At 38.0% G+C, this 24,129-nt stretch overlaps 1 protein-coding gene across 1 annotated transcript in view; it reads left to right on the top strand.

Moving 5' to 3' along the window:
• The window catches only part of Megf8 (multiple EGF like domains 8), a 752,012-nt gene extending 729,010 nt beyond the window's left edge, over positions 1-23,002 (top strand). The window contains exons 36-38 of the mRNA XM_090404705.1: positions 4,830-4,935; positions 21,918-22,142; positions 22,191-23,002. Coding sequence (XP_090260831.1) covers positions 4,830-4,935; positions 21,918-22,142; positions 22,191-23,002 — 1,143 coding nt within the window. The remainder of the gene's footprint in view (positions 1-4,829; positions 4,936-21,917; positions 22,143-22,190) is intronic.
• Positions 23,003-24,129: the final 1,127 nt, after the last annotated feature.

The following is a 24,129-nucleotide window of genomic DNA, read 5'->3' as shown; positions in this document are numbered from 1 at the left end:
GTCACATTGCCATTTTCTAAAGGAACTTACAAAAAGGCAGGTGCACACAGGCAATAACAATACAGTAACTAAGAATGAAGATATGAAGCTATCGTTCTCCTAGAAGTCCTGATGGTGCCCTCTGGCTGGCTAAGTAGGCATTCTTGGCCGTTGGGCTGAAGGTCTGCTGATGTATGCCTCCCAAATTTGGGGCAGTCGCATACAACCAAATTTGTTGAGGTTTGGAGAGTTTCTTAGGGCAGAGGCTGATTCCATAAATAATCTTTCGAATTTATATTTGCTCCGGTGTATTATTGTTGCTTTCTTCCACCGTATTCTGTGGCGAGTATCCAGAGCATGGTCTGCAAGACCAGAATGGCTATACTTGTAAAACCGGATGTAGTCCTTGTGTTCAGAAATTCTGATATTCGCTGTCCTGCCTGTTTGGCCAAAGTACGACAGTTTACAACTGCAAGGGACCTGGTATACACCAGGTAGGTCTAGGGGAAGTGGTTGGTCTTTGGTAGAGCGGATAAGGGATGCCAATTTTCTGTAAGGCCTGTAACAGGAGGTGAGGTCATGTTTTTTTTTAGAATTTTGGTGATTTTTTCTGAGGTGCCTCGGATGTAGGGAATGGTGATGGATTTAGAGTAATCTTTTTTGTGGAGGAGGGAGGAGGGGGGGGGGGCTGTGGTTTGTAGGTTTTAATATTTTTTTGGGGGGGTAGCCATTGGCTGAGAAAGTGTTGAGGATGTGATTTAGTTCAGTGTTAAGGGCTATGTTGTTAGAACAGATTTGTTTAGCCCTGTTGTATAGTGTTTTTACCACTCCATATTGTTGTGAGGGGGGGGGGGGATTGTTGGTGGATGTATCTGCCTGTATGGGTGGGTTTTCTGTAAACTGAGAAAACCAAAGTTCCATCAGGCTGGTGGGTGGCTAGTGTGTCTAGGAAAGGGAGGCAGTTGTTTTCTTCTTTTTCCAGGGTGAACTTGATTCTGGCATGTTGGTTGTTTAAGTGTGTAAGGAAGGAGAGGAGTGTTTCAGAGCCATGTGGCCAAATAGCGAACACATCATCAACGTAGCGAAGCCATATGGTTGGTTTTTGTGGGGAAGAGGCTAAGGCTTTTTCCTCAAAGGTCTCCATAAAGAAATTGGCCAAGGGTGGGGAGAGTGGTGAGCCCATGGCTCACCACTCTCCCCACCCTTGAAAAAAAAAAAAAAGAAAAAAAAAAATATTCACTGCCTTATAGTTTTCTGGATTTCAAACCAGCATCTTCAGAGCACAAAGCAGCCTGTTATACTAGGGTGGTCTGAAAAGTTCTCATCCTCAACCATAGATGGCAACACTATCGGCAAGATTTTTTTTTGTAAGTTGGTACATCTGTCATAAGCATCCATGTGAAATTGCAAGTCGTTCTATCAAGTAGTTTGATTTATACAGCTGTCTGAAACAAAAGTGTCGTCTGTATTCCTTGAAATGGATAAATTTCAGTATAGTGTTATAAATACAGTTATAAAATTCTTTGTAAAAGAACATTTAACACCAAAAGAAATTCATTCGAAGTTTATAAAAGTTTATGGGCCCTCTTCTCCTTCGTTTTCAACAATTAAAAAATGGGCTGCTGAGTTTAAATGTGGCCGTTGAAGATAATCCATGTGAAGGATGTTCAAAAAGTGTAACAACACCAGAAATCATTGATCAAGTGCACGATATGGTATTGGATGACCGGCAAGTCAAAGTGCATGAAATTGCTGAGACTATAGGCATTTGAAAAGAACATGTAGGATATATTTTGCATGAAGAATTGCAAATGAAAAAGCTTTGCGCAAGATGGGTGCCGCATTTGCTCACAGCAGATCAAAAACGCATTCGCATGGTTTTTTTTTTAAAATGCTCCAAGCACTCTGAACAGTGCTTGGAGCATTTTAACAAGAATAAAACTGATTTTGTGCGTCGATTCACCATTAAACAGAATCCAAACAGCAGTCAAAACAGTGGACAGAAGCCGGTTGTTCAGCACCAAAGAAGACAGCCTCGGTTCCATCAGCAGGAAAGATCATGGCATCAGTATTTTGTAATGCTAAAGGCATTTTATTCATTAATTATTTTGAAAAGGATAAAACAATAACTGGGAAATATTATTCCAATGTTTTAACCGGACTAGACGAAAAAATTCGTGAGAAAAGACCCGCTTTGCAGAAGAAAAAATCATCTTTCATCAGGACAATGCACCTGCCTGCAAAGGTGATGCAGCTGTAGAGGGATATTTTGCCGATCTTACTGAGAACCACTACTGGGACAGGATAATAGTGCTGGAGCATCACTGGAATAAATGTATTGGTCTTAAGGGAGATATGTTGAAAAATAAAAATAATTTTGAGATTATAAATCTGTTTTTTCATTGTTAGGCCGAGAACTTTTCAGACCACCCTCATAGTTTACATGCATCACTGAGTAAGTGAAACAATTCAAATTGTGAATTACAAAAGATATCTAAAATACTAATTTGGCACCCCTAATGTAGTAAAAAAAAGAAGTATTACAGCAATGTAGGAGTTGAATCTCAAGATAACAGTCTCCAAATTTTGGGCAAATTAATACAGCCATACTTGTTCAGGTTAGGAAAATTCTTCATAGCTAGAGCTGAATAAAAATAATCTTTCTGATCTGTAACGACTTCTAAATAGCACATTGGTTTTCTTCTATCTAAATCCTAAGTGAAGGGGTGTCCAAAGCTTGATCTGCATTCTGACTTGCCATAATAATAGTAGTGGAGTAGTTTTTAGGTTATCCAAGGCAGGTGTTAACAGATCTTCCCATCTCCCATAGTAAGCTGATTCACAGTCACAAGGAACTTCATACACTCCAGGATATGCTAGACTATGGGATTTATTCTTAGGAGAGTGGATCAGAGTTGCTAATTTAACATGCAATTTGATTGTGATGCGAAGGCCATGTTTTATTAAACACTTTGGCAATCTTTTCTGATGTACCTCTGACATAGGGAATAGGAATAGTAATGTTTTGTACCTGTGAATTAGTGGAGGGAGAAGTAATCAGGCTATGAATTATTTTATCTATTTTGTAGGAATTGTAGCCATTGGCCAAGAAAGTGTAGTGCAGATATTTAAGTTCTGTGGAAAGAGCTGTATCATTATAACAAATCACACTGGCTTTGTGTATAATTGTTTTTAAAATGCCATATTGTTGGGCTGGATGATGTGATTGTTTATGTAGATATCTTCCTGTGTGTGTGTGTTGGCTTTCTATAAATGGAAAAGATAGTGATCCACTGAAAGGTGAGTTACGAATGTATCAAGAAAAGGCAAACAGTTATTAGATTCTTTTTGTACTGTGAAGTGAATTTTGGGGTGTTTGGCTGTTTAGGTAGGTGACAAAAGCATCCAGAGTGTCTTGGTTATGGTGCCAAATGGCAAATCAAAATCAACAAAATGTAACCATAATAGGGGCTTGTATGCAGCTGTACTAAGTTTTTTTTTTTCCAAGTGTTCCATGTAAAAGTTATCTAAGGGACCCATAGCAATAGCATTAATCTGTTTGGAGATTTTTCTTCCCCATGTAAAGTAACCTGCATACATTGTTAATTTAAATAATTGAAAAATATTAGGGATAAATTTAGACTTTATTAAATTAAGAGTATCTATTAGTGGTACATTAGTAAATGAAGTGACATCAAAACTAATCATTATGTCTGAATTTTTATGGAATTATTTTTAACTAATGATTAGAAATGGACTGAATTTTTTACAAAAGTAGAGGAGCTGCTAGTAAGGGGTGCAAGAGACTTAGCTGACTATTGGGCAAGTTTATAAGTAGGACATGCTATCAACTAGGGCATAGGGGAATATTAGATTTTTGTATTTTAGGTACTCCATAAATACTGGGCAGTTTCATATGAACTGGTTTTATTTTGTTGATGATTTTGATTATTTTTTTTATGATGATTTTGTGGACTTTTTCCCTTTGAGACATAGTGGAGTCTCAAACTATAATTTAATGAGGAGAACTGTCACATAGGAAATGTTGCTTTTTTTTTTCTTCTTTTTTTTTTTGTAATCCTCTTGATTCATGTAATTCTTGTAGAAAGGCTTATATGTTGGTTGCACATGATTACTAAATAACTTAAGGAATTCACAACATATACTGGTATATAAATTAAAATAAACTTTAATATATACTTCCTATATTTTGGCAACGTCACATTGCCATCTTCATGGGAACATAAGATTAAGACACGTGCACGCAGGCACTAAAAACAGCAAATGAGGTCGAAGCGAAGAAACTACTGTTTTTCCTAAAGTCCCAATGATGATCTTGAGAACTTCAGCCCAACAGCCAAGAATACCTGATATAGCCCACTAGGGGTCACCATCAGGACTTTAGGAAAAACAGTAGTTTCCTTGCTTCAACCTCATTTGCTGTTTTTAGTGCCTGCGTGCACATGTCTTAATCTTATGTTCCCATGAAGATGGCAACGTGACGTTGCCGAAATATAGGAAGTATATATTAAAGTTTATTTTAATTTATATACCAGTATACGTTGTGAATTCCTTAAGTTATTTACTCTTGATTCATGATAATTGTTGCATTACCCTTATCAGGGTAAAACTGAAGAGTAAATATGCAAATTTTGAAATTTCAGATGTATTACTCTACTCTTCAGTTTTACCTCTTTTGGAAATGTTCTATCAATAATAATTATAAGATATAGTCCTAATTGTAATTAATTAAACTACTTTGCTAATTATTTAAATCTTGAAATCATTCTGTGTGTGTGTATATATATATATATATATAATTTATTTATTTATTTTTATTTTTTGATTAGTGTTCTAAATGTAAGGAATACTTTCTTGGAGCTCCTACTCATGGACACCAGTGCTATCGCCATATGTTTCTGGATAAAGATTATTGTTTTGATCCCAATACCCAAGGTACAGAGTGTCACGTTTTCATATCTATGATATAGTAATTTTAATAAGCATGATATTTATGCAGTTATATGTTTACAGTATTTTCTTGTTCTCATCCATATTATACTTATTGCATTGGTATTTTTAGGAAAGACATGACACTGTATTGGATATAATAATTAAATTGTTTTATTTACCACTTCTGATATTTTCTTCAATCCTAATAGGTATTATTATATATATATATATATTATAGTGGAATATCCCAGGGAGTGGACATCTGCCTTGACATATTTGTTTAATGTGAGTCTTACACTGGGTCAGGTTCCAAAGTAGTGGAAGGAAGGCAAGATTTTATGGTAAGAATGTGACTTCATGGAGGATTTGATAGCAGTGAATGATGATGAGGAGGAGAGACTGACTGAGTGAGAAAAAGATACATGGGGAATTAAGCAAACTTGATATTAATAAGTCTGTGAGACTTGATGATATATCACTGTGTATTTTGAAGAAATGTGCCAGGGAGATAGCATCTGCCTTGACATATTTGTTTAATATGAGTCTTATTACACTGGGTTAAGTTCCAAAGGAGTGGAAGGAAGGCAAGATATAACTGCTTCATAAAGGAGGTCACAGAATTCAAGCATCAGATTATAGGCCAAATCTGTGTGTTAGGTGTTGTAGTTAGTGTTAGAAAGGCTAGTGAGAATCAGGATCCAGAATTGGGTTGACAACAATTATCTTTGATGGATAGCATGGATTTGCTAAAGGGAGAGCATGTTTTAGTAATCTACTTACTTATTACAATAGGGTGACAGCAGCATTAGATGAGGGAGATAGATACACAGTAGTATACTTAGACTTTGCAAAGGCTTTTGATAGATTACCGCATGACAAGTTGATAGTCAAACTAGCGTGAATGGGGTTGGATATTAGACTGGTGCATTGGATTGAAGATTGGCTGTCTGATAGGTATCAACAAGTTATGTATGGGGGAGCAATATCCCAGAAAAGGAAAGTGGTATGCACCTTAGGGTTTCTGTTTTAGGGCCATTGCTGTTTATACTGTATTTTAATGATATTGGGGAAGATTTGAATGGGGATATTCAGTTGTTTGCAGATTATGCAAAGATGTAACGAATTATGAGTAGGGCAGATGTTGTAGCCTTACAAGAAGACTTGAACAGACTGAGTGAATGGGCATGGGAGTGGGGATGACAGTTCAGTGTTGCAAAATGTAAGGTTTTAAAATTTGGGAAACAAAGCTGGTAGAATTTATGCTTGGTGGGGATATATTGTTGGAGATGGAGGAAATAAGAGATAAGAAAATAAGAGATCATTGCCAAAATTGTGAGGAAAACACAATGAATTCTGGGAATGATGTGGATGACACTGACTTGTAGAAGTAAGGAGATTCTGGTTTCATTGTCTTATAAGGCTTCTGTACACAGCTTTGGTCACCTGGATTTTAAAAAGGTCAAAGAGATGTTGTAAAGGGTCTAGAGGTGATTGACTAAGGTAGTTTTGGTCTCTGGAATGTTGAATATGAAGAAAGATTGCAAAGATGCAATTTACAGAGTCTAGTGGATAGGAAGAAGACGGTGATATGATAGAGGCATACAAGTTGGTAAGGGGTTACTAGAGGAGTTAATTTGAATTACAGCTGAAGCAAGCCTTGAAGATCTAAAAAAATTAGAGCATTCAAGATATGAAGCAGTTTCATTTGATCACATATATTGTATGTGATCAAATCTTCACTTCTTCAGGGTAGTGACAAATCCATCAAAAGAATACCAGCAGAAGTAGATAGATACACATAAAAACGAGCATAAATTTATTCTCGTTTTTATGTTTTATGCAAATATGCATGTAGGCATTATATGAGAATGAGAGTTATGCATTTAAACCAGACAAATTTGTAATAGAAAATATTTTTAACAATTTATGATTTTTACTTTTTATGCAAATAAATATTGTATTGGAATAAGTATTATGCACTTAAATGTCACTGTCTGTAATATTTTTTGCGTCTGCTACAGCAGATGCTTCTAAAACTGAATTATTTTATTATTTTTGTTTGTAAATGTTTTGTATACTGCTAATAATAAGCCAATGGACCTGCAGTTTTATATTTTCCTTTTAACCTTCTTTGCAAGTAATCATTATCAAAAGAGCATGATAAGCTTTATCAGATAATCAGTTGCTGTCTTTCCTCCTAATTTCAACAGCTCTATCTCCATTGTCATCTCTAAAATTCTGTCCCAACTTCATGTTTAAGAGTTCCTCTTATCTCATAACCTCTGATACATCTTACTGCGAATGCATAGTTCTTCAAGACAATTTCCCAAATTTCTTTCTTCATCACTGTAAAGTGTTCATTCCGTTTATCATTTCATTTCTATCTTGGATTAATTTGTCACCCTTTCCCCTTTGGCAAGGACTTGGGATTTTCACACCTTTAATACTGCTCAATGGTTTCTTTTATTTTTATGGTATTGCAAAGTTAAATTTATGTGTATCATCTTATTTTATTGTTTTACTTATTTCTTAGTATTCTGCTAATCTTTTATTGAAGTGAGTCTCTTTATTTTCACTAGGCATATTCATTCCATTTCTTCTTTTACCCGGGTAATCCTGAAACATACATAGGCACATACAAGGGATCAAATTTTATTATTATTATTATTACTACTACTACTACTACTACATGACACCTCCAGGAAGTCCAAGGACTCATCGCATGAGGACGCTGTACTTTGCTAAATATATCTCGTCCTCTCCACTACTACTTAATTCTCTTACTACAATACTACTACTACCATCAATGCCATTGTCACCAACAACAGTATTTTTTGTTATAAATTGCATGCAAGGCCAATTTGTGTATGCAGGATGAAAAACCCAAGTTTCTGTGAGGAAAAAACCCTGCTACTGCCATATGAGATTGGCTAACTCACTTTCAGTTGAAAAAAAGCCCATATAAGGATTCCCTGTATCATAGCGAGAATTAAACAAAGCTCTTTTCCAGTCAAATAGCACAATATTCTGCTGTTTTTCCATTTGCGCTATGGAGGCACATGAATGATTACATCACACTGAATTTAATGGTCGAGTGGATTCCTTGGTAGCATAGATGTAAGTCTTTTAAGTTTTAGATGATTTTTTTGCCTGATGTGAAACTGCATTTTGCTTACTGGAGAGCTGAAGTGACTTGTAAAGGTACCATGAGTACTTTTTCATTACACCCCCAGATAGTATATGAACCCGAGTCTTAATTTCTTTTTGTAAAAGAGTTGGACTTGGCAAATTATCTAACCCCAATACCCACCCACAGTACACATAATATTAACTGATGTGCTACAGTTAATATTATTATTTTATTACAGGACTTCTGGAGTCAGGAGGCACTCATTGGAGGTGGTCCACTTAAAATGCCACAAAGTTTATGGTACCAATCCTTAAAAATCATTTATTTTCTGCACTCTTGCCACTCCTCAGGCAATGCAAGAAACTTACCACTCTCTTCCCTGACTCACTGCTCCCTAGTACAACTTTCAGAGATGGCTTCTTGTTCCTTTCATTTGAAAAACTTCCTGGTGAGACTATAAAATGTGCAGAGTTCAGTATATAGAAGATGGAAGGATAATATGATTGAGATTCAATAATAGCTCTCAATAACTTATATATCTCAATCATATCATCCTTCCATCTTCTGTATACTGAACTCTGCACATTACATAGTCTCAATCTCTCCTCATAGCTGATGTTTCCCAGTCATGATATCATTTTTGTTACCTGCTTTTGCACACTACGTTTCTTCATCTGACTTGGAATCTAGTCGGTCATGTCTGTGCTGAGTAGTCAAGATGTATTTCATTTAGGCTTTGAACATGGAACTATCACCTCTTTATTTCTACTGGTAAGTGTTATTATCACTACTGCAACAATCATTGTCTTCAACACTTTGCTTTGTGTTTCCTTAACATCAACTTCCTATCCACCATTAGGAGGAGGAGGGCGCTAGAGTCGTCGAAGAATGTGGCAGGGGATTTGAGCTGTGCTGAAAAAATAGCTTTTTTAATCAGTGAATAGTGTGACTTCTGTCAAGATTTGTGCTACGTTGTTTTTCTGTAATACAAGTGTCCTTCAGTTGTTGTTTTTGGAGTTAGTTGTTGTCTCTATATTGTGTATTTTGGGTTACTGCGAAGGCAGGGTTGGAATCAGATGCATAGCAGTGGAAGAGAAGAAGAAGATAACATGTTTTCATTATTTATATATTTAGTATACTTAAATATGTTTTATACTTATAGTTAACTTATACTTATATAGTTATACCTATAGTTATACTCACTTATACTTATTTAGCATTGAGTTGTAATAATTCCTCGACACTATTTTGAATAATGGCGGCAGCGGCTAAAATTACAAATGGCGTATCACCAAGTCCTCCCCCATTTAAGGATTCCATTTTGTGTGATATAATAAGGGATTTTGTGACATGTGCGACTTGTGGAATGTATGCGTCCCGGCGGTTGTATATATGGCAGATGAGAGAAGGGAAAATACTTATATGCGCAAAATGCAGGCAATGGGAGGAACTTGGTGAGTTAGATGAGTATAAGTGACCTCGTTGAGATTATAAACAACATCATTGAATCAGAGGCGGGAGATTCTCCATGGAGAGAGATGAGTGGTATGATAGAGGGCGAGAATAGCGAGAGAAATATGAATGAAAAAATGAGAGTGGGGAGTGTGGAAAGGTTGAATGATTTGTAAAGTTTTTAGAGATGGTCTCAATTGGGAGGATGAATGGCAAACGAGTGGCTAACTTGCAGAGAGAGATAGATGAGCTGAAAGAGCTGGTGGAATGACTAGGGAATGAGATGAGAAGTGTGAAAAATGAGATTAGGAGAATGGAAGAGATGAATGCAAAGCGAATCAGAGTAGGAATGAAAGAGAGTTATGGAAATGATAGAAGAGGAGAAAATAGGAACAGTAGAAGAGAGGGAATGAGAGAGAGAGAGAGAGAGAGAGAGAGAGAGAGATGGGAATTGTAGAAGAGGAGAGAATAGTAATAGTAGAAGAGAGGGAATGAGAGAGAGTTATGGGAATGATAGAAGAGGAGAGAATAGGATCAGTGGAAGAGAGGGAATGATAGAAGAGGAGAGAATGGAAACAGTAGGAGAGAGAGGGAATGAGAAGAATGTGAGGGAGCGTTCAAACCAGGGATAGTGATGTCAGGAAGGCAGGTAAGCTGGGGCAAATGCTGGTCTTGAATTCACGCTTGCTCTTGTTATCATTCAGGGAGTGAGAGGTGTGATTGAAGTCTGATTAGCGGAATAATGAATTACTGACCATTTAAAACTATATATTTAGAAATTTATGTATATTTAATCATACGAGTACAAATTTTACCCTACAGTTATTTGTGAACTGGTCAGTAACATCATCATAAAAAGTTAGTTGTAACTTAATTTCCCCAAGCAACACACACACACTTGTAATGGCTGGCTGAAGCTCACTGGCTAGAGCTACTTTGACTACGTATGGCACATGTTTAAGACAACGTGAAGGGAGCGGAAATGGCTATGCGTGTGCATGAAATCACAGTGCTGCGGCGAGAACCTGGAAGCTCCCACCACTGAGCAAGCTAAGGTAACTTTAACTAGACAAGCAAGCATCGGCCTTCGATACACAAAGCAAAGCTCAATTTTTGTGCAAAAGCTTAAGACATCTTCTGTCTACAAAAATAAAAGCCTAAATGGAATGCTTATAAATGTATGCATTTATTAACAAATAAATATTACTTCTTTCTCAAGTAATGAACTTGCTGCACAAGCTCATTACTTGAGGGAATTTGCCACGGATGGAGACTTCGCCCCTGCAGGTAAGTAGGGGAACACAGAGAGGAAGTGTTAGAGGAGAGCGATGCAGATAAGCAATTGAAAAACAGGGTGGTAAGAGGTATAATGTATGGGAACTCAATGATCTGTGGTGTGCAAGATAGGATGCATGGGGAGTGTTTGCCTTGAGGAAGGATAGAAAGTGTGGCTATGGCAATTAAGAGGGGTGAAAGGGTGGATGAAATGATTGTGATGATAGGAACAAATGACTTCAGAGGCAATAAATTGGGCAGCGACAGATATGAGATTCTTGCTTGAGGTTGTACAAAAGAAAATGCAGATAGGAAAGATATTGTGCATGGTATGATAGTGACGAGCTGAGTAGAAGAGAGCAGTAATATTGAATAACATAATTGCTAGAATATGTCAAAAGGGAGGATTGAAATATGTGGATGCTTGGAGGATGTTTGAGGACAGAAAGGAATTGTATGCGAAAGACCACTTGCATTTGAACGAGGAAGGATGCAGGTATATAGAGAGATTGCTGTTCTGAACGAGTCAGTATGTCAGTGCAAGGAAACTAGAATACCCAGGGCAGATGATAGCAGGGGTGGCCTCTTGGAAGAAGGGGGATGACATCAGGTAACGCTGAGCCCAGTGGAGTCTAGAGGGGGATAATGCTAGATATAGAAACAGTGGCATTTTTATGCTTTATACTAATGCCAGGAATATCTGGAATAAAGGAGAGGAATTGGTGGCACTGATAGCATCAGCCTGGCCAAAGATTATTGGGATCACTGAGACGTGGTTGACAGAAGAGGATATAATAACAGGAATAGAAGTAGCAGGGTACAGCATTTTTTGGCAGGATAGGAAGGGAAAGCGTGATGGTGAAGTACTGCTTATGATAAGCGACGACTTATATCCTCTAAGAGTGGAGGCTTTGGAAGGCAGTGACACTAATGATTTTGAAAGCCTATGGTGTGAGGTAGAGGTGAGCAAGACAGGATATTTAGTGGGGTGTTGCTACACACCAAGGAGCACAGAGAGTGGGGACCAGGAGATGTTTAGACAGTTGAGGTTGGCAAGTGCAAGAAGAATGATTGCTATGGGAGATTTTAACTACAGCAGTATAAATTGGGGAGAGGAAGGTGCATGTAGCAATAAGGGAATGGAATTTCTAGAATTCCTGTGGGACAGATGTCTTAGGCAACATATAATATAGGGAACAAGAGGTTCAAGAGTTTTGAATTTGGTCATAGCATCTTCTGATGGTGACTTATTATCAACATCAAAAGAGTTGATAATAAGTCAAAACCACATGGTCACTCTCTCCCACCATTTGGAGAGAGTGACCATGTGGTTTTGACTTGGAAGATAAATAGACATGCAGGAGTATCAAAGAGACGGGAACGCATGTGGAATTATAAGGCAGGTGACAGTTGATTATAATATTATTAGATATCAACTTGGGGAAGTTTCATGGAGGGAGGAATTGGAAGGCCGGGATATCATTAGTGCTTGGGAAATTGTGAAAGAATATTTGTTAGCAGCAATAGTAAGCTGTATTCCACAAGTGAAGAAGAGGACACAATTTGCTGTAAAGTGGATGACAAACAATATTAAACAGGAACTGTATGTGAAAAAGTGGCTATGACAGAGATATAAGGAGACAGGTGAAGAGCAGATGCATGAAGAATATAAGACACAGGCCAGGAGAGTGACTAGTATGGTAAGGATGGCAAAACTGGAATATGAGAAGAGATTGGCCCAAAGATCAAAAGAAAATCCTAAGGAATTTTTTTAGCTATGTGGCCAGTAGGAGGAGAAATGATTGTGGAAGAATGACATTGTGGGATAGAAATGGGAATAGAGTGCCTGATGCAGAGGACAGAGTAGAATTGTTCAGTGAACACTTTATTGGAGTATTTCATCCTGGAGAAGTAAATTTTAATACTAGAGGGATAGGGCAGGTTTGAGGTTTAGAAGTGCAGGAGGAGAGAGTGTTCCAAATTCACAGTACTCTGGATGTCAATAAAGCTGTGGCTGGATGGTATTTCACCACGAGTTTTGAGAGAATGTGCTAAAGAACTGACAGCTCCTTTGACCTGGCTTTTCAGTGAAAGTCTGGCTATGGGAAATAAATGGAAGGAAGGTAAGATAGTGCCATAGCATAAGGGCAGTAGCAGACTGGAAGTGTCTAATTATAGGCCAGTTTCTGTGTCATCAGTAGTTGTTAAGATCTCGGAGAAATTAGTGAGGGACCGTATACAGCATTGGGCAGATGAGGGTAAAGTTGTCTGTGAGAGTCAACATGGATTTGTTAAGGGGCACTCTTGTTTTAGTAATATGCTAGCCTTTTATAATAAAGTTACAAGAGCAGTAGATGAGGGGAAAGGCATATACTGCCATTTTCTCGGATTTAGCAAAGGCATTTGAGGTGCCACATTATCAGCTGATATTGATATTTAACGTGCCTCTTTCACAAGAGGCCCGTTGGCCAGGCCATGGCTCGACTCATAATCAGGGGTACACTGTATTCTACAGTGGTGACGACAAATGACGAAGAGTCCTCAGAACTACGTTTTTAATTAGTGATAAATTTCTGTGTAATATTTTAGATTTTAAACCTGTGAACAATCGGCTGTGCGCTATTAGAGTTAAGGGACGTTTTCAAAATGTGTCTATTGTGAACTGTTTTGCAATTACAGAAGAGAGCTCGGAGGAAGCCAAAGATTGTTTCTTCGAATTGCTCGAGCGCACTTGTGTTAATCTACCGTCTTATGACATCAAACTAGTGGTGGGAGATTTCAATGTGAAGCTAGGGAGAGAGCGTGCATGGCACCTTTTCATGGGAAGTGAGAGTCTACACAAGGAGTGCAACGATAATGGGACCTGACTTGCGAGTCTTGCCTCAGCCATTGATGCTTTGTAAAGAGCACTATTTTTGCACACAAAGTTCGCAACCAGACTTGGAGATCGCCGGATGGTAGAACAGCTAACCAAATAGACCATGTACTAATGTATTGACATCACCTCAGCTCCATCTCGGATGTGAGGAGTTTAAGAGGAGCTGACGTAGATAATGACCACTACCTGGTATCCTACAATTTCAGGCACAGAATTGCAGTCCAGAAGCTTTCAAGCCCTACCACATGACCTCTATGGGACCTGGACAAGTTGAAAACAGCAGAAGACAGGCGGGCTTTCCAGTTAGAGCTGCAGAACTGCTTTGAGGAGCTACAGGAGGAAGAGGGTGATCCAGATAGGATGTGGGACACCATCAAAAATACGGTCACGTCTGCTGCCTCGAGGACTGTGAGAAAGAGAAGAAGAAAGGCATGGTTTAATAGAGAGTGTGAAGAAGCTGTAGCAAAACGAAGGGAAGCACTATTGAACTACTTAGCAGACAGCAGGAAGAAGGCTGCATATGAGAGGGTGAGAAGAGTGGCGAATATATGTCTACGTAGGGAAAAGCAGAGATATCTTAATGAGAAGGTGGCCAGCATAGAGAGTAATAGGGTGGCGAATAATGGGTGGGAAATGTACCAGACGATTAAAGCCATGCGAGGTGCCCAGACACAAGTGGCAACCATAAGAGATGAGAGTGGAAATCTTCTAACAAACTCAAAAGACGCTCTCGCTCAGTGGCGTAGATATTTTGAGAACTTGCTGAATGTCAATACCGGAGAACCAAACTGCTTAACCATATATTGAAGAGCTGACGTTTAGTGAGATTACTCATGCTCTCCACATGCTGAAAAATAATAAGGGGATCCAGGAGTGGACTGCATTCAGGCGGAGCTTCTGAAGAATGGCAGGGATGCCCTGCTGGAGCAGCTGCACCGGCTCATCTTGCTGCTATGGTGGGAAGAATGTCTGCTGGACGAGTGGAAGGAGGCGCTGATCACCTCTGTATATAAGAAAGGAGATAAGTCTCAATGCGGCAACTATAGGGGCATCTCACTGCTGACAACTGGCTACAAGGTACTATCTAATATCATGTTAATGTGCTTCACACCATATGCAGAAGAGTGCCTTGGTGATTACCAGATGGGTTTTAGGAGAAACCGTTCTACAATAGACCAACTCTTCATGCTGTGCCATGTTTTTGAAAAATGCTGTGAATATAACCGGGAAATCCATAATATTTTCATAGACTTTTCTAAAGCCTATGACTCAATTATACACTAAAAAATGTGGCAGGTGTTAGAAGAACTGGAAATTCCTCGAAAACTCCGAAAAATGGTGCAGGTGTGTGTTGCTGGTTCTAGAGCAAGAGTGAAAGCAGAAAGTGAATTGTCAGACCCGTTTCAACTGTTATGTCATGACATTTCTTTAATTTATACTTTATTGTGTTCTCCTTTTTGTATCACTTATCTTAGATTGTCACTGTGTAGTGTTATTACTTTAACTATATATTTCTATGGTCTATACACACAAGACTATCGGAACTCTGTACTCTCTTATCTACAGTTAAATCTATCCACACAATTGGCCGATTCTTAGAATGATTAAGTATAATAAATAAATTAACAAAGGGTAGACTTCTGAATAGAGTCCAATCCTCAGCAATAAAGGTCTGGAGTTACCTCCTAATCCAGTTCTGGCAATATTTATTTGATCTGGCTGCGCCAGCCAGATCCCTAGGTTAGAAATTCCTCTTAACCAAGGAGTAACCTTCAGAAAATATACTAAGCTAATCAATCTATTAATTATTCTTTATCTCAATTTTATCTATCTCTCTTAAAATACTTTAGTTTGCAGTCGTGGTGTCTGTCATATAATTCTTTCCCACTCAGATTCAGATATTAGCAGGCGGTGCATTGGATTCAATTCAAGGCACAAAACAGGTTAAGATATTCAAGATACATTTATTAAATTCCTAAGATCACACATTTACAAGAATATACTCAATTGGAATGGAGGTATCCTAAGTTATAAAGTTAAACATACAACTGTAATTCACACAACATATCCAATCATGGTTTAATTTCACAGCACAAAGTTTTGTTTGCATCTTCTAAATATCCTTACTAGTCTACACATACCCTCAAGACAATCGCATCGGTAACTTTATAGATCATTACTCATAACAATTCAAAACTACAATTCATTCAATTAATCACTTGAGAAATAGCCCTAAGACTTAAAACGCTGCTATCCAATATTTGCTAAAGTCCTTTTCCTACAAGTATAGAGTTCTGAAACATAACATCTCTTTTCTTCTATATTACAATATTCCTCTCTTTCTTAACAAAGAATTACAAAAGGTTTTAACATTACCATATTTCTGGAATTATATTCATTCTGTTATCTTATCCTTACTTCGTCCCACGGAAAGTACGGTCTTCTTCTAGACGATTGTCTCACAGACTAGGCTTGGACTTCATTGTTCTGCCTTTCTTTCCCATTGTGGACTATAAACAGCATGGTTCAGACTGATCCACGTGGACGTATATGGCGGTCAGTTCCTTCAAGCTTGCTCTTAATGTTGCCGATTATCTCCTTGTCGAATCCTTCCGTACGACATCTTGAAACGATGGCAGCGAATAGCTACTCGATACGATCCCGAACTCGAACTCTTTCCGACTCCACAAGAAAATCCCTAGTAGACTACAGACCGCAAGAAGAAAAAGCCTCCTGAAAGGAGGGTAAACCCCTTTTTTACCTTCTACCCTCAGCACCCTCTTTTGCGCACATGTCATATATTCTATTCACGTCTTCCTGGAGAACTCTGTGTGCGTGCCGTTCCTCACGTAAACAATTTGCCGTAGGCTATGCATTTCACCTGAAGTTTTCATTAGTGGACTTTGAACTTCTGTTACATGACTTAACATATATCTGACAAAGAATGCCTTTTGCAATATAAATTCTTACAAAAAATTATGACATCGTTTACCTTTAAGTAATATTACATAAAATAGTACTAGCATATGATTCATTAAACAATTTTCATCTTTACCTATGTACAAGCATTTTCGTTGTTGTTTAGCTAAAACTTGTTGAATCCTGAATAAATTATTTCTTTAAGGAAATCTTTTCATTCAAGATTGAACAAAGGTTTCCCCTTTCCTAACCCCCCCTTTTTATTTTCTTTTTTTTTTCTTATCCCTCAATTCTCTGGGATGAGGGATACTTCGCCATTTCGAGACTTGAGTTATCTTCTGGCAGAAGTACATTTGGTGTGTCCTCTCTTGTGCTTCACCCCATTTCTTATGTTGCACAATCCTTTATTTGTAGAAATATCCTGTAGTCTTATGGCTGTCTTGTCCCTTCCGTGTTGTATACTGATCATGTTCTACTATCACGTGCCTTCTTCCAACCTTTCTTTGATGCGGATATAATTAACCCCTAATACCCTTTGACATATTTCATCCTGACCCTTGCTCGGCATTGCATTATCAATGGTTGTTTTAACTTCTGTAATGTCACTCGAACTCGGATGTCCCTTCTCCTCTGGTTGGGAATTCTCACCTGGCCCTAGTTGACTGTATACTACATGGTTCTCAGCTTGTTCTAATTTTTTCTTACATTGGGACTCAATGCTGAGTGAGTTCTTTCTATTACCCAAGTAATGTGCTTTCTGTTTCCTTCTGACAACTTTCTTCTTTCCAAGAAAACATATATCCTCCCATGCATAATCACATGAGAATTTGTATTTCATCGGGAAATCATTTCCAAGAAGCGGTGATATGTGTGGGAGAGAGATCCTTGGCAGGATCAAGAACTCATGCCAAACACACATATTGTACTCTGGTAATTTTACCTTCCAGCTCACTGACTTGGTAGTGTAGATGGTAGAGGAAGCTATTCCTGATAATCTAATAGGTCTCCTGAAATATGAAATCCTCCTCCTCAGGTAGGGCTCTAATTTCTTGAAGTAACTTTCTGCAATAATGGGGGTTTGGGATCCTCTGGCTACTAATGCTCTAAAATATCGTCCCTTCTACAGATATTCCAAAAGACTGCTCTTGAGGTTGTTCACCTCTGTGCCAGGTTTGGTTGGTACACACGTGAGATCTGAATTCTTCATGATTGTTCTTACTGAAGTGCCTTTTACTGCTGTAACAATTGCAGGCAAGATGCCCAATCCTATTGCAATTGAAGCATCTGGGAGGTTCCCTCCTTTCATATCTTTCAGTGACTCCTTCTGAGGTTAAGGGAGACTCTACGGTATCCCGAATAGATAATTTTGTCTATTTCTGCATTACAGTGTCTAATTTATCAAACAATGGTTGCTGTAATCTTTCAATCTCCTTATGAACTAGTTCTTTCGTCCTGAAGATATGAAGGCTCTGGGTTTCTCATGGAGGCCGTTGTCAGTTGACCAAGCACAGCATCGAGGTGTTCCATAACAGGCTGTTGTAATCGTTCTATTTCCTGTTTGATTATGGATCGAACCTCGCTCTGATTAAGAATGTTTGTTGACAATTGATTGACTGACTCAACTCTATCTCCCTCGCTTCCTCTCATACTCTTATGTTTGTCTTTCTTTTCACGACTCTTTCTCAGTATATCTGGTTTATTATTAGTGTCTTTCTCCTCTTTAATTACGTTAATAAATCCTGTAACAGCTGTGGGACGAATATCTCCTAGCAGTTGCTCTCAATTCTTGCCTCACCCCTTGCCTAAAATGTTGGAAGACAGCCCAATCTAAATAGGGCTTGTCCTCACATGAGATGTTTGGGGTGCTCGCAAGAGTCAACAACCTATTGTTAAAGCCTGATATATTTTCTTTATCTTTCTGTATCATCCTCTGGAGTTTCCACAAGTTCGGCCCTAAACTCTATCTTTGAAAACTGGGAAATTAGAACTTCTTTAAATTTGGAATACTCCAGAGTTTCTTTCATAATTGGCGATGAATATAGGAAGATTTTGGCCTTCCCTACTAGCTTACTGCATAGTAGCATAAGAAGTTGAAAATCTGTCCATCTGCCAACTTTTCTCAATTCCTCGAAATAGCAAAAGAATTCAATAACGTCATCCATCTCCTCGCCTGAGAATTGTGGGAATACTTGTTATGGGTTAATGGTTCCGAAGAATTCTGAGTCATTCATCTCAGAGCTTGTTGGTAGAGACATGCTTGCACCTAAGTTCACAAAATTCTTCTCTAAATTAGTCAAACTTTCTCTTAAATTCTAATGTACATGATTGCCTGACTTGAATCCAAAACCAACTTACTGTGACTGATCGATTAATTTGTTTTAAGCAATCAAATCACATCCTGTCAGCTGCACCATTGTTATGTTGTGACATTTCCTTAATTTATACTTTATTGTGTTCTCTTTTTTTGTCACTTATCTTAGATTGTCACTGTGTAGTGTTATTACTTTAACTATATATTTCTATGGTCTATACACACGAGACTATCGGAACTCTGTACTCTCTTATCTACAATAATAAATTTAGTTAATATCCTTTATCCAAGTGTGAGCAAACAAAGTTTGCGCCTGAAAATATCTTCAGGACTGAATATGGTGTTGTACTACCTTACTGGAGTAAGGTAGTACAACTCCAGGCAACTCGTAGCAAAGGTGGAGCAAGCTACCAACACTCCTTTCCCAGTATCTCCCATAATGCCAAACACATCTCCTTGTGGGTATGTATAATGTTATGCATTAAGTGATTGGCCACTACCCAGACTTGTTTCGACCTTTATTGAGGTCTCTTCAGTGGGAACTAGGCCCAGTGGTGGAGAAGCAATAGCGAGGTCATCTTTACCTATAGGAGTTGCTGAAAGGTGTGCCACTTTTTTTATTAAATTACTCTGGATTTAGAGAAAGGTGTTGAAAGTTTACTTTTCACTTGGTTAGACTATAATAAATTTAGTTTAATCCTTTATCCAATAAACCTTTATCCAATATACGAGGTGCCTGGAGTTGTATTCAGTCAACATATTCCTGAAGTCCTGAAGATATTTTCAGGCGCAAACTTTGTTAGCTCACACTTGGATAAAGGATTAAACTAAATTTATTGTAGTCTAACCAAGTGAAAAATAAACTTTCAATCTCTTATCTACAGTTGCAAGGTGATTAGCTTTCTCCGATTCTCGTCAATCTAGTGCTGAAAAAAGTAATTAGAAACATACAGCAAGTGGCGGGTGGAGTCGACATGGGGGTGAAGGTCAGGATTCTTGGCTACACAGACGACCTGAATGTCATAACGCACCAACAAGACGATGCAGTGGCACCGGATACTGCTATTGAGGAAGCTGCAGAAGACGTTGGCCTGAAGATAAACGCCGAGAAGACAAAGTACCTTTTCATGAGTCGCCATGCTGCTCAAGATCTAGAGGGAGCTTCTCAGTTTGAGAGGGTGACGGAATTCAGGTACCTGAGGTCTATTGTGACTAAAGACAACAAAGTCAAAGCTGATGTCCAGAGTCAGGTGAATGTCGCAAATGTGGCCTACTACCAAGTCTGTCCCCTCTTTGCCTCGCATTTACTGTCTTGGACTACAAAGGCAGGACTATACAAGACTGAGCAGACCTGTTCTCCTCTATGGTGCCGAAGCATAGACTCTCACGGCGAAGCAAGCTGACCACCTGAGGGTATTTGAGAATAAGATGCTGCGATGTATCTATGGAGGGGGTCATGGCAGAAGGAGTAGTGAGGAGGCAGTCTAACGCTGCCATACATGCTTTGTACAACTCGGCAGATGTCTTGACGGAGCTGCAAGCCCGGCGTCTTCAGTGGCTGGGACAACTGCACCATATGGGCCCCAAAAGGACTGTGAGACAAGTGTTTGAGGCCCAACCCCAATCAGGGAGGCCACCAGGGAGACCGAGACGGAGATGGGGGGGGATCAGGAGGAGGAGGAGGTCTTCAGGCTGGAGACTGGAACATGGTGGATAGTCGCAGAGGACCATGCCCAGTGGCGTCATGTGGTGCTTGAGGCCAAAAGTCTCCCCGGGCTGACAGCGCCTAGATAAGTCAAGTTAAGTCAAGACAGATGGGCAAATGAATGGGGGTGTCAGTTTGATGCAGCAAAATGTAAGGTCTTAAGGTTTGGGACACTTTATACTCTATTGGAGGAGTTGTACTGGAGGAATTAGGGAGAAAAGAGATCTGGGGTTGATGATTGTTAGAAACTTGAAATTCATGGGACATATTGCAAAAGTGGCAAAGGTAACAGAGGATTGCTGCAATACTGAGAAGGATGCTGACCTGCAGAGATAAAAGAGTTATCATTCCGTTGTATAAGACCGTGATCAAACCACACTTAGACTATTGTTCTCGGATTTGATCCCCAGAATTTGAAGGGGATAAATTAACTGTAGAAAAGGTACAGAGGTGATAACAAGGATGGTTTCAGGATTCTACAATGTTAGTTATGAGGATCAGCTGAGGGAATGTGGACTGCAGGGTTTTGTAGATAGAAGGAGAGGTGATATGATTGAGACTTTTAAACTGTTGGGAGGTGGTTACAGGGTTGACACAGGGGAGTTCTTTCGCTTAGTTGAACAGCAGGAAGGAGTGATGACAAGGGGCCATCCCTGGAAGTTACAAAAGGAAACTGTGAGCAAGAGGGTGAAGAGTGGTTTCTTTGCATGGAGAGTGGTTGAACTGTGGAATGCATTGCATGATAGAGTGGTGAGAGCGAGAACGGTCAATGAGTTTAAGGAGTGGTATGATAGACTTTGTGTTTCCCTGGGGGGGGGGGAACTTCCTGCGATGAGTCTTTTGACTCCACAGAGGCCTGAATAATAATAATAATTACCCCAAGATCCCTTTTCTCCCACTTCTTCCGGGTCTGATCACTAATAGAATATGTAGTCTTTATCTGTAGATCAAATTCAAAACCTTACTTTACATAAAACAGAAATCCTCACTTATTATTTTTGTCCACATTTTAAATCTATTCAAATTCATCTGAAGAGCCAGAGCCACTACCTCCCCCCCCCCCAATGCACTGCTCTCTGATTTCTATCAGCTAGCCAATTGTGTCATAAAATCATGGCTGTCTTTCTTGAACAACCTGTATATAACTTTTTTTTTTTTTTTTGATAATTACAATTCACTTTGTGGAAATTTCCACAAACTGAGAGTTCAAGAATTTTCTTACAAGTGATGTAAAGAACCAATAATAAATATGTAATTAATTCAGTTGCTGTTTATGGTATTGCTATAAAAATTAACTTAACTTTTTTTTTTCCAGAGGAATGTAATAGGAAACCCAGTCCATTGCTTCAAGGAAGAACTGTTTTCTTTGCTGTGCAACCTAGGTATATGAATGTTGATATCCGAATAATAGTAGATGTTACTGAAGGAGGTATAGATTTTTACTTGTCTGCAAAGGAAGATACATTTGTAGTTGATGTCAATAAAACTACAGGTATCCATTATGTATATATAGACAAAAAGTATGGTATTGATATTGTCAGTGATGATGAAGAACAGGAAATACAAAAGGCAAAATTTAATCAAAAAGTGGATAAAAGGGAAACAGTGGTTGAAGATTCATCTCATGAATCTGTAAATGCTTCAGAAGCCTTTACTGTGTCATCCCTTCAACTACATGAAGCAGAAGCAAGTGGCCTTACCACATATATCACCATAACAGATTCACAGGAATTTCTTCTTGTGAGAAAGCTTCAGAATAGATTAGTTATAACCATTCCACAGGGAGTCCATGATCTGAGAAGTGCACGCTTTTACATGGTGCTGCGAGGTGTTGGTAGCAAAGTATCCTCCATAACTCATGGTAGTTTATTTTTTCGCCAGGATCAGACAAGAATAGATTTGTTTGTTTTTTTTTCAGTCTTCTTTTCATGTTTTTTTCTGTTTTTAGCTATTTGTGTTGTAATTTGGAAAGTTAAACAAGCTTTTGATGTTCGCAGAGCTAGGCGACTACATGCTGCTGAAATGAAACATATGGCTAGCAGACCTTTTGGACATGTTCTTGCTGTGATTGATGATGAGCCACCAGATGATTTTGACTTTTTCCCATACTCACCTAGTAATTTTAGAAAGAAACTAAAACATTTCAAGGGGTACAGTGGAAGAGACTCACCTAAAATAGCTCATGATGATAGGTTTTATGTTCGACCCTTGGCAATTGAACCTACTGGAGATAGTATTGCAGCTGTAGCGACTGCATTAATTCAGCTTCCAGGTGGATTCACTGCTCCTGTTAGACTGTGTTTAGGATCATCTCTGATCACTGTTCGAAGCACTTATTCTCATAGCATTGGGGGTATTCGAGCAGTCATGCGCCGTCGTGCAAGTCATGTGACCCTTTGATCAGCATAGCAACATTGTGATAGATGTATATTTTGCCACAGACTGTCAGTGACTATACTGCCAGCGATCAACATAGATCTCTCTCTCTCTGTAAATTGATGCAGGATTGTAATGTCCATTTTTTTCCAGAGTTTTTTTTTTTTTTTTTTCATTAGAGGATATTTTTATCTGAGAGCTAAATAAGTATATTTGTATGTATTGAGTTTTAAAAATACCTTGACTAGAAAGTTATGATTGGAAAAACCCTTATTAAATGCATTATGCTCTGCTGTAATATGAAAATACAATACAAAACAGACCTCTCAAAATAAGTTAATTTATGTAATATTGATTATAAGATTGTACATAGGAAAATAATTTCATTACTTAATGAACTTTCATGTATTTTTCAAAAAATAATTGCAAAAATTATTTGATAATTGCATTATCAAATAGTGCATGAAATCTATGCATATAGTTATATTTAATCAAAACTTGCAAGTTTGCAATGTTTCTTAAAAATTTTAGCACTATTTCTTCACTGCTAAAATGGAAAAAAAAAAAAAAAAAACTAAGAAAGAATTTTAAAAACATCAAACATTTTATAGTCTTAATTTATGTATACAGTAGTAACATGAAGTTCATGTACATAATGGAGGCTGTGTTGTGTTCATCTGGTATGTATATAACTTTAAGCATAAATACTATTATGCATGTAACATAAATATATAAGTACATCACCTCTTTAGGAAAAACAGGTATTATTTAAATGATTTTCAAAATATTTTGCCTCTGCTATACTGCTTTTAGGCAAATTATTTTGCTGTTATTTATCTCTTGATTAGCTTTTTACATAATGAAAAAGTTAATAGAGTTAATATTGTTATGTCTTGTTAAAGATTGATTCTTATTTATGAATTATGAAATGTATATTAATTGTGGCAGTGTTTTAGAAATAGTTTACTATATTTTGATATTTTTTAATAGAAAAAATAATAATGTTTGATTTTGAATAATATTCAAAATTACATAAGCCAAGAAAGTATTTTCATAACTTATTTAATCAGTTAAGAAGTTAGGAATAATGCTTTTTTAAAACATAAAATCTTGAGTTTTACTATAGTGTGTTTGTGATAGACTGTTATGGC

The sequence above is a fragment of the Typopeltis vanoorti genome, chromosome 1 (genome assembly GCF_054136105.1).
Source record: "Typopeltis vanoorti isolate ZY-2024b chromosome 1, IOZ_Tvanoo_1.0, whole genome shotgun sequence".
Classification (NCBI taxonomy): Eukaryota; Metazoa; Arthropoda; class Arachnida; order Uropygi; family Thelyphonidae; genus Typopeltis; species Typopeltis vanoorti.
The sequence above is the reverse complement of the archived record's forward strand: the minus strand, read 5'-3'. Positions and strand labels throughout refer to the sequence as shown.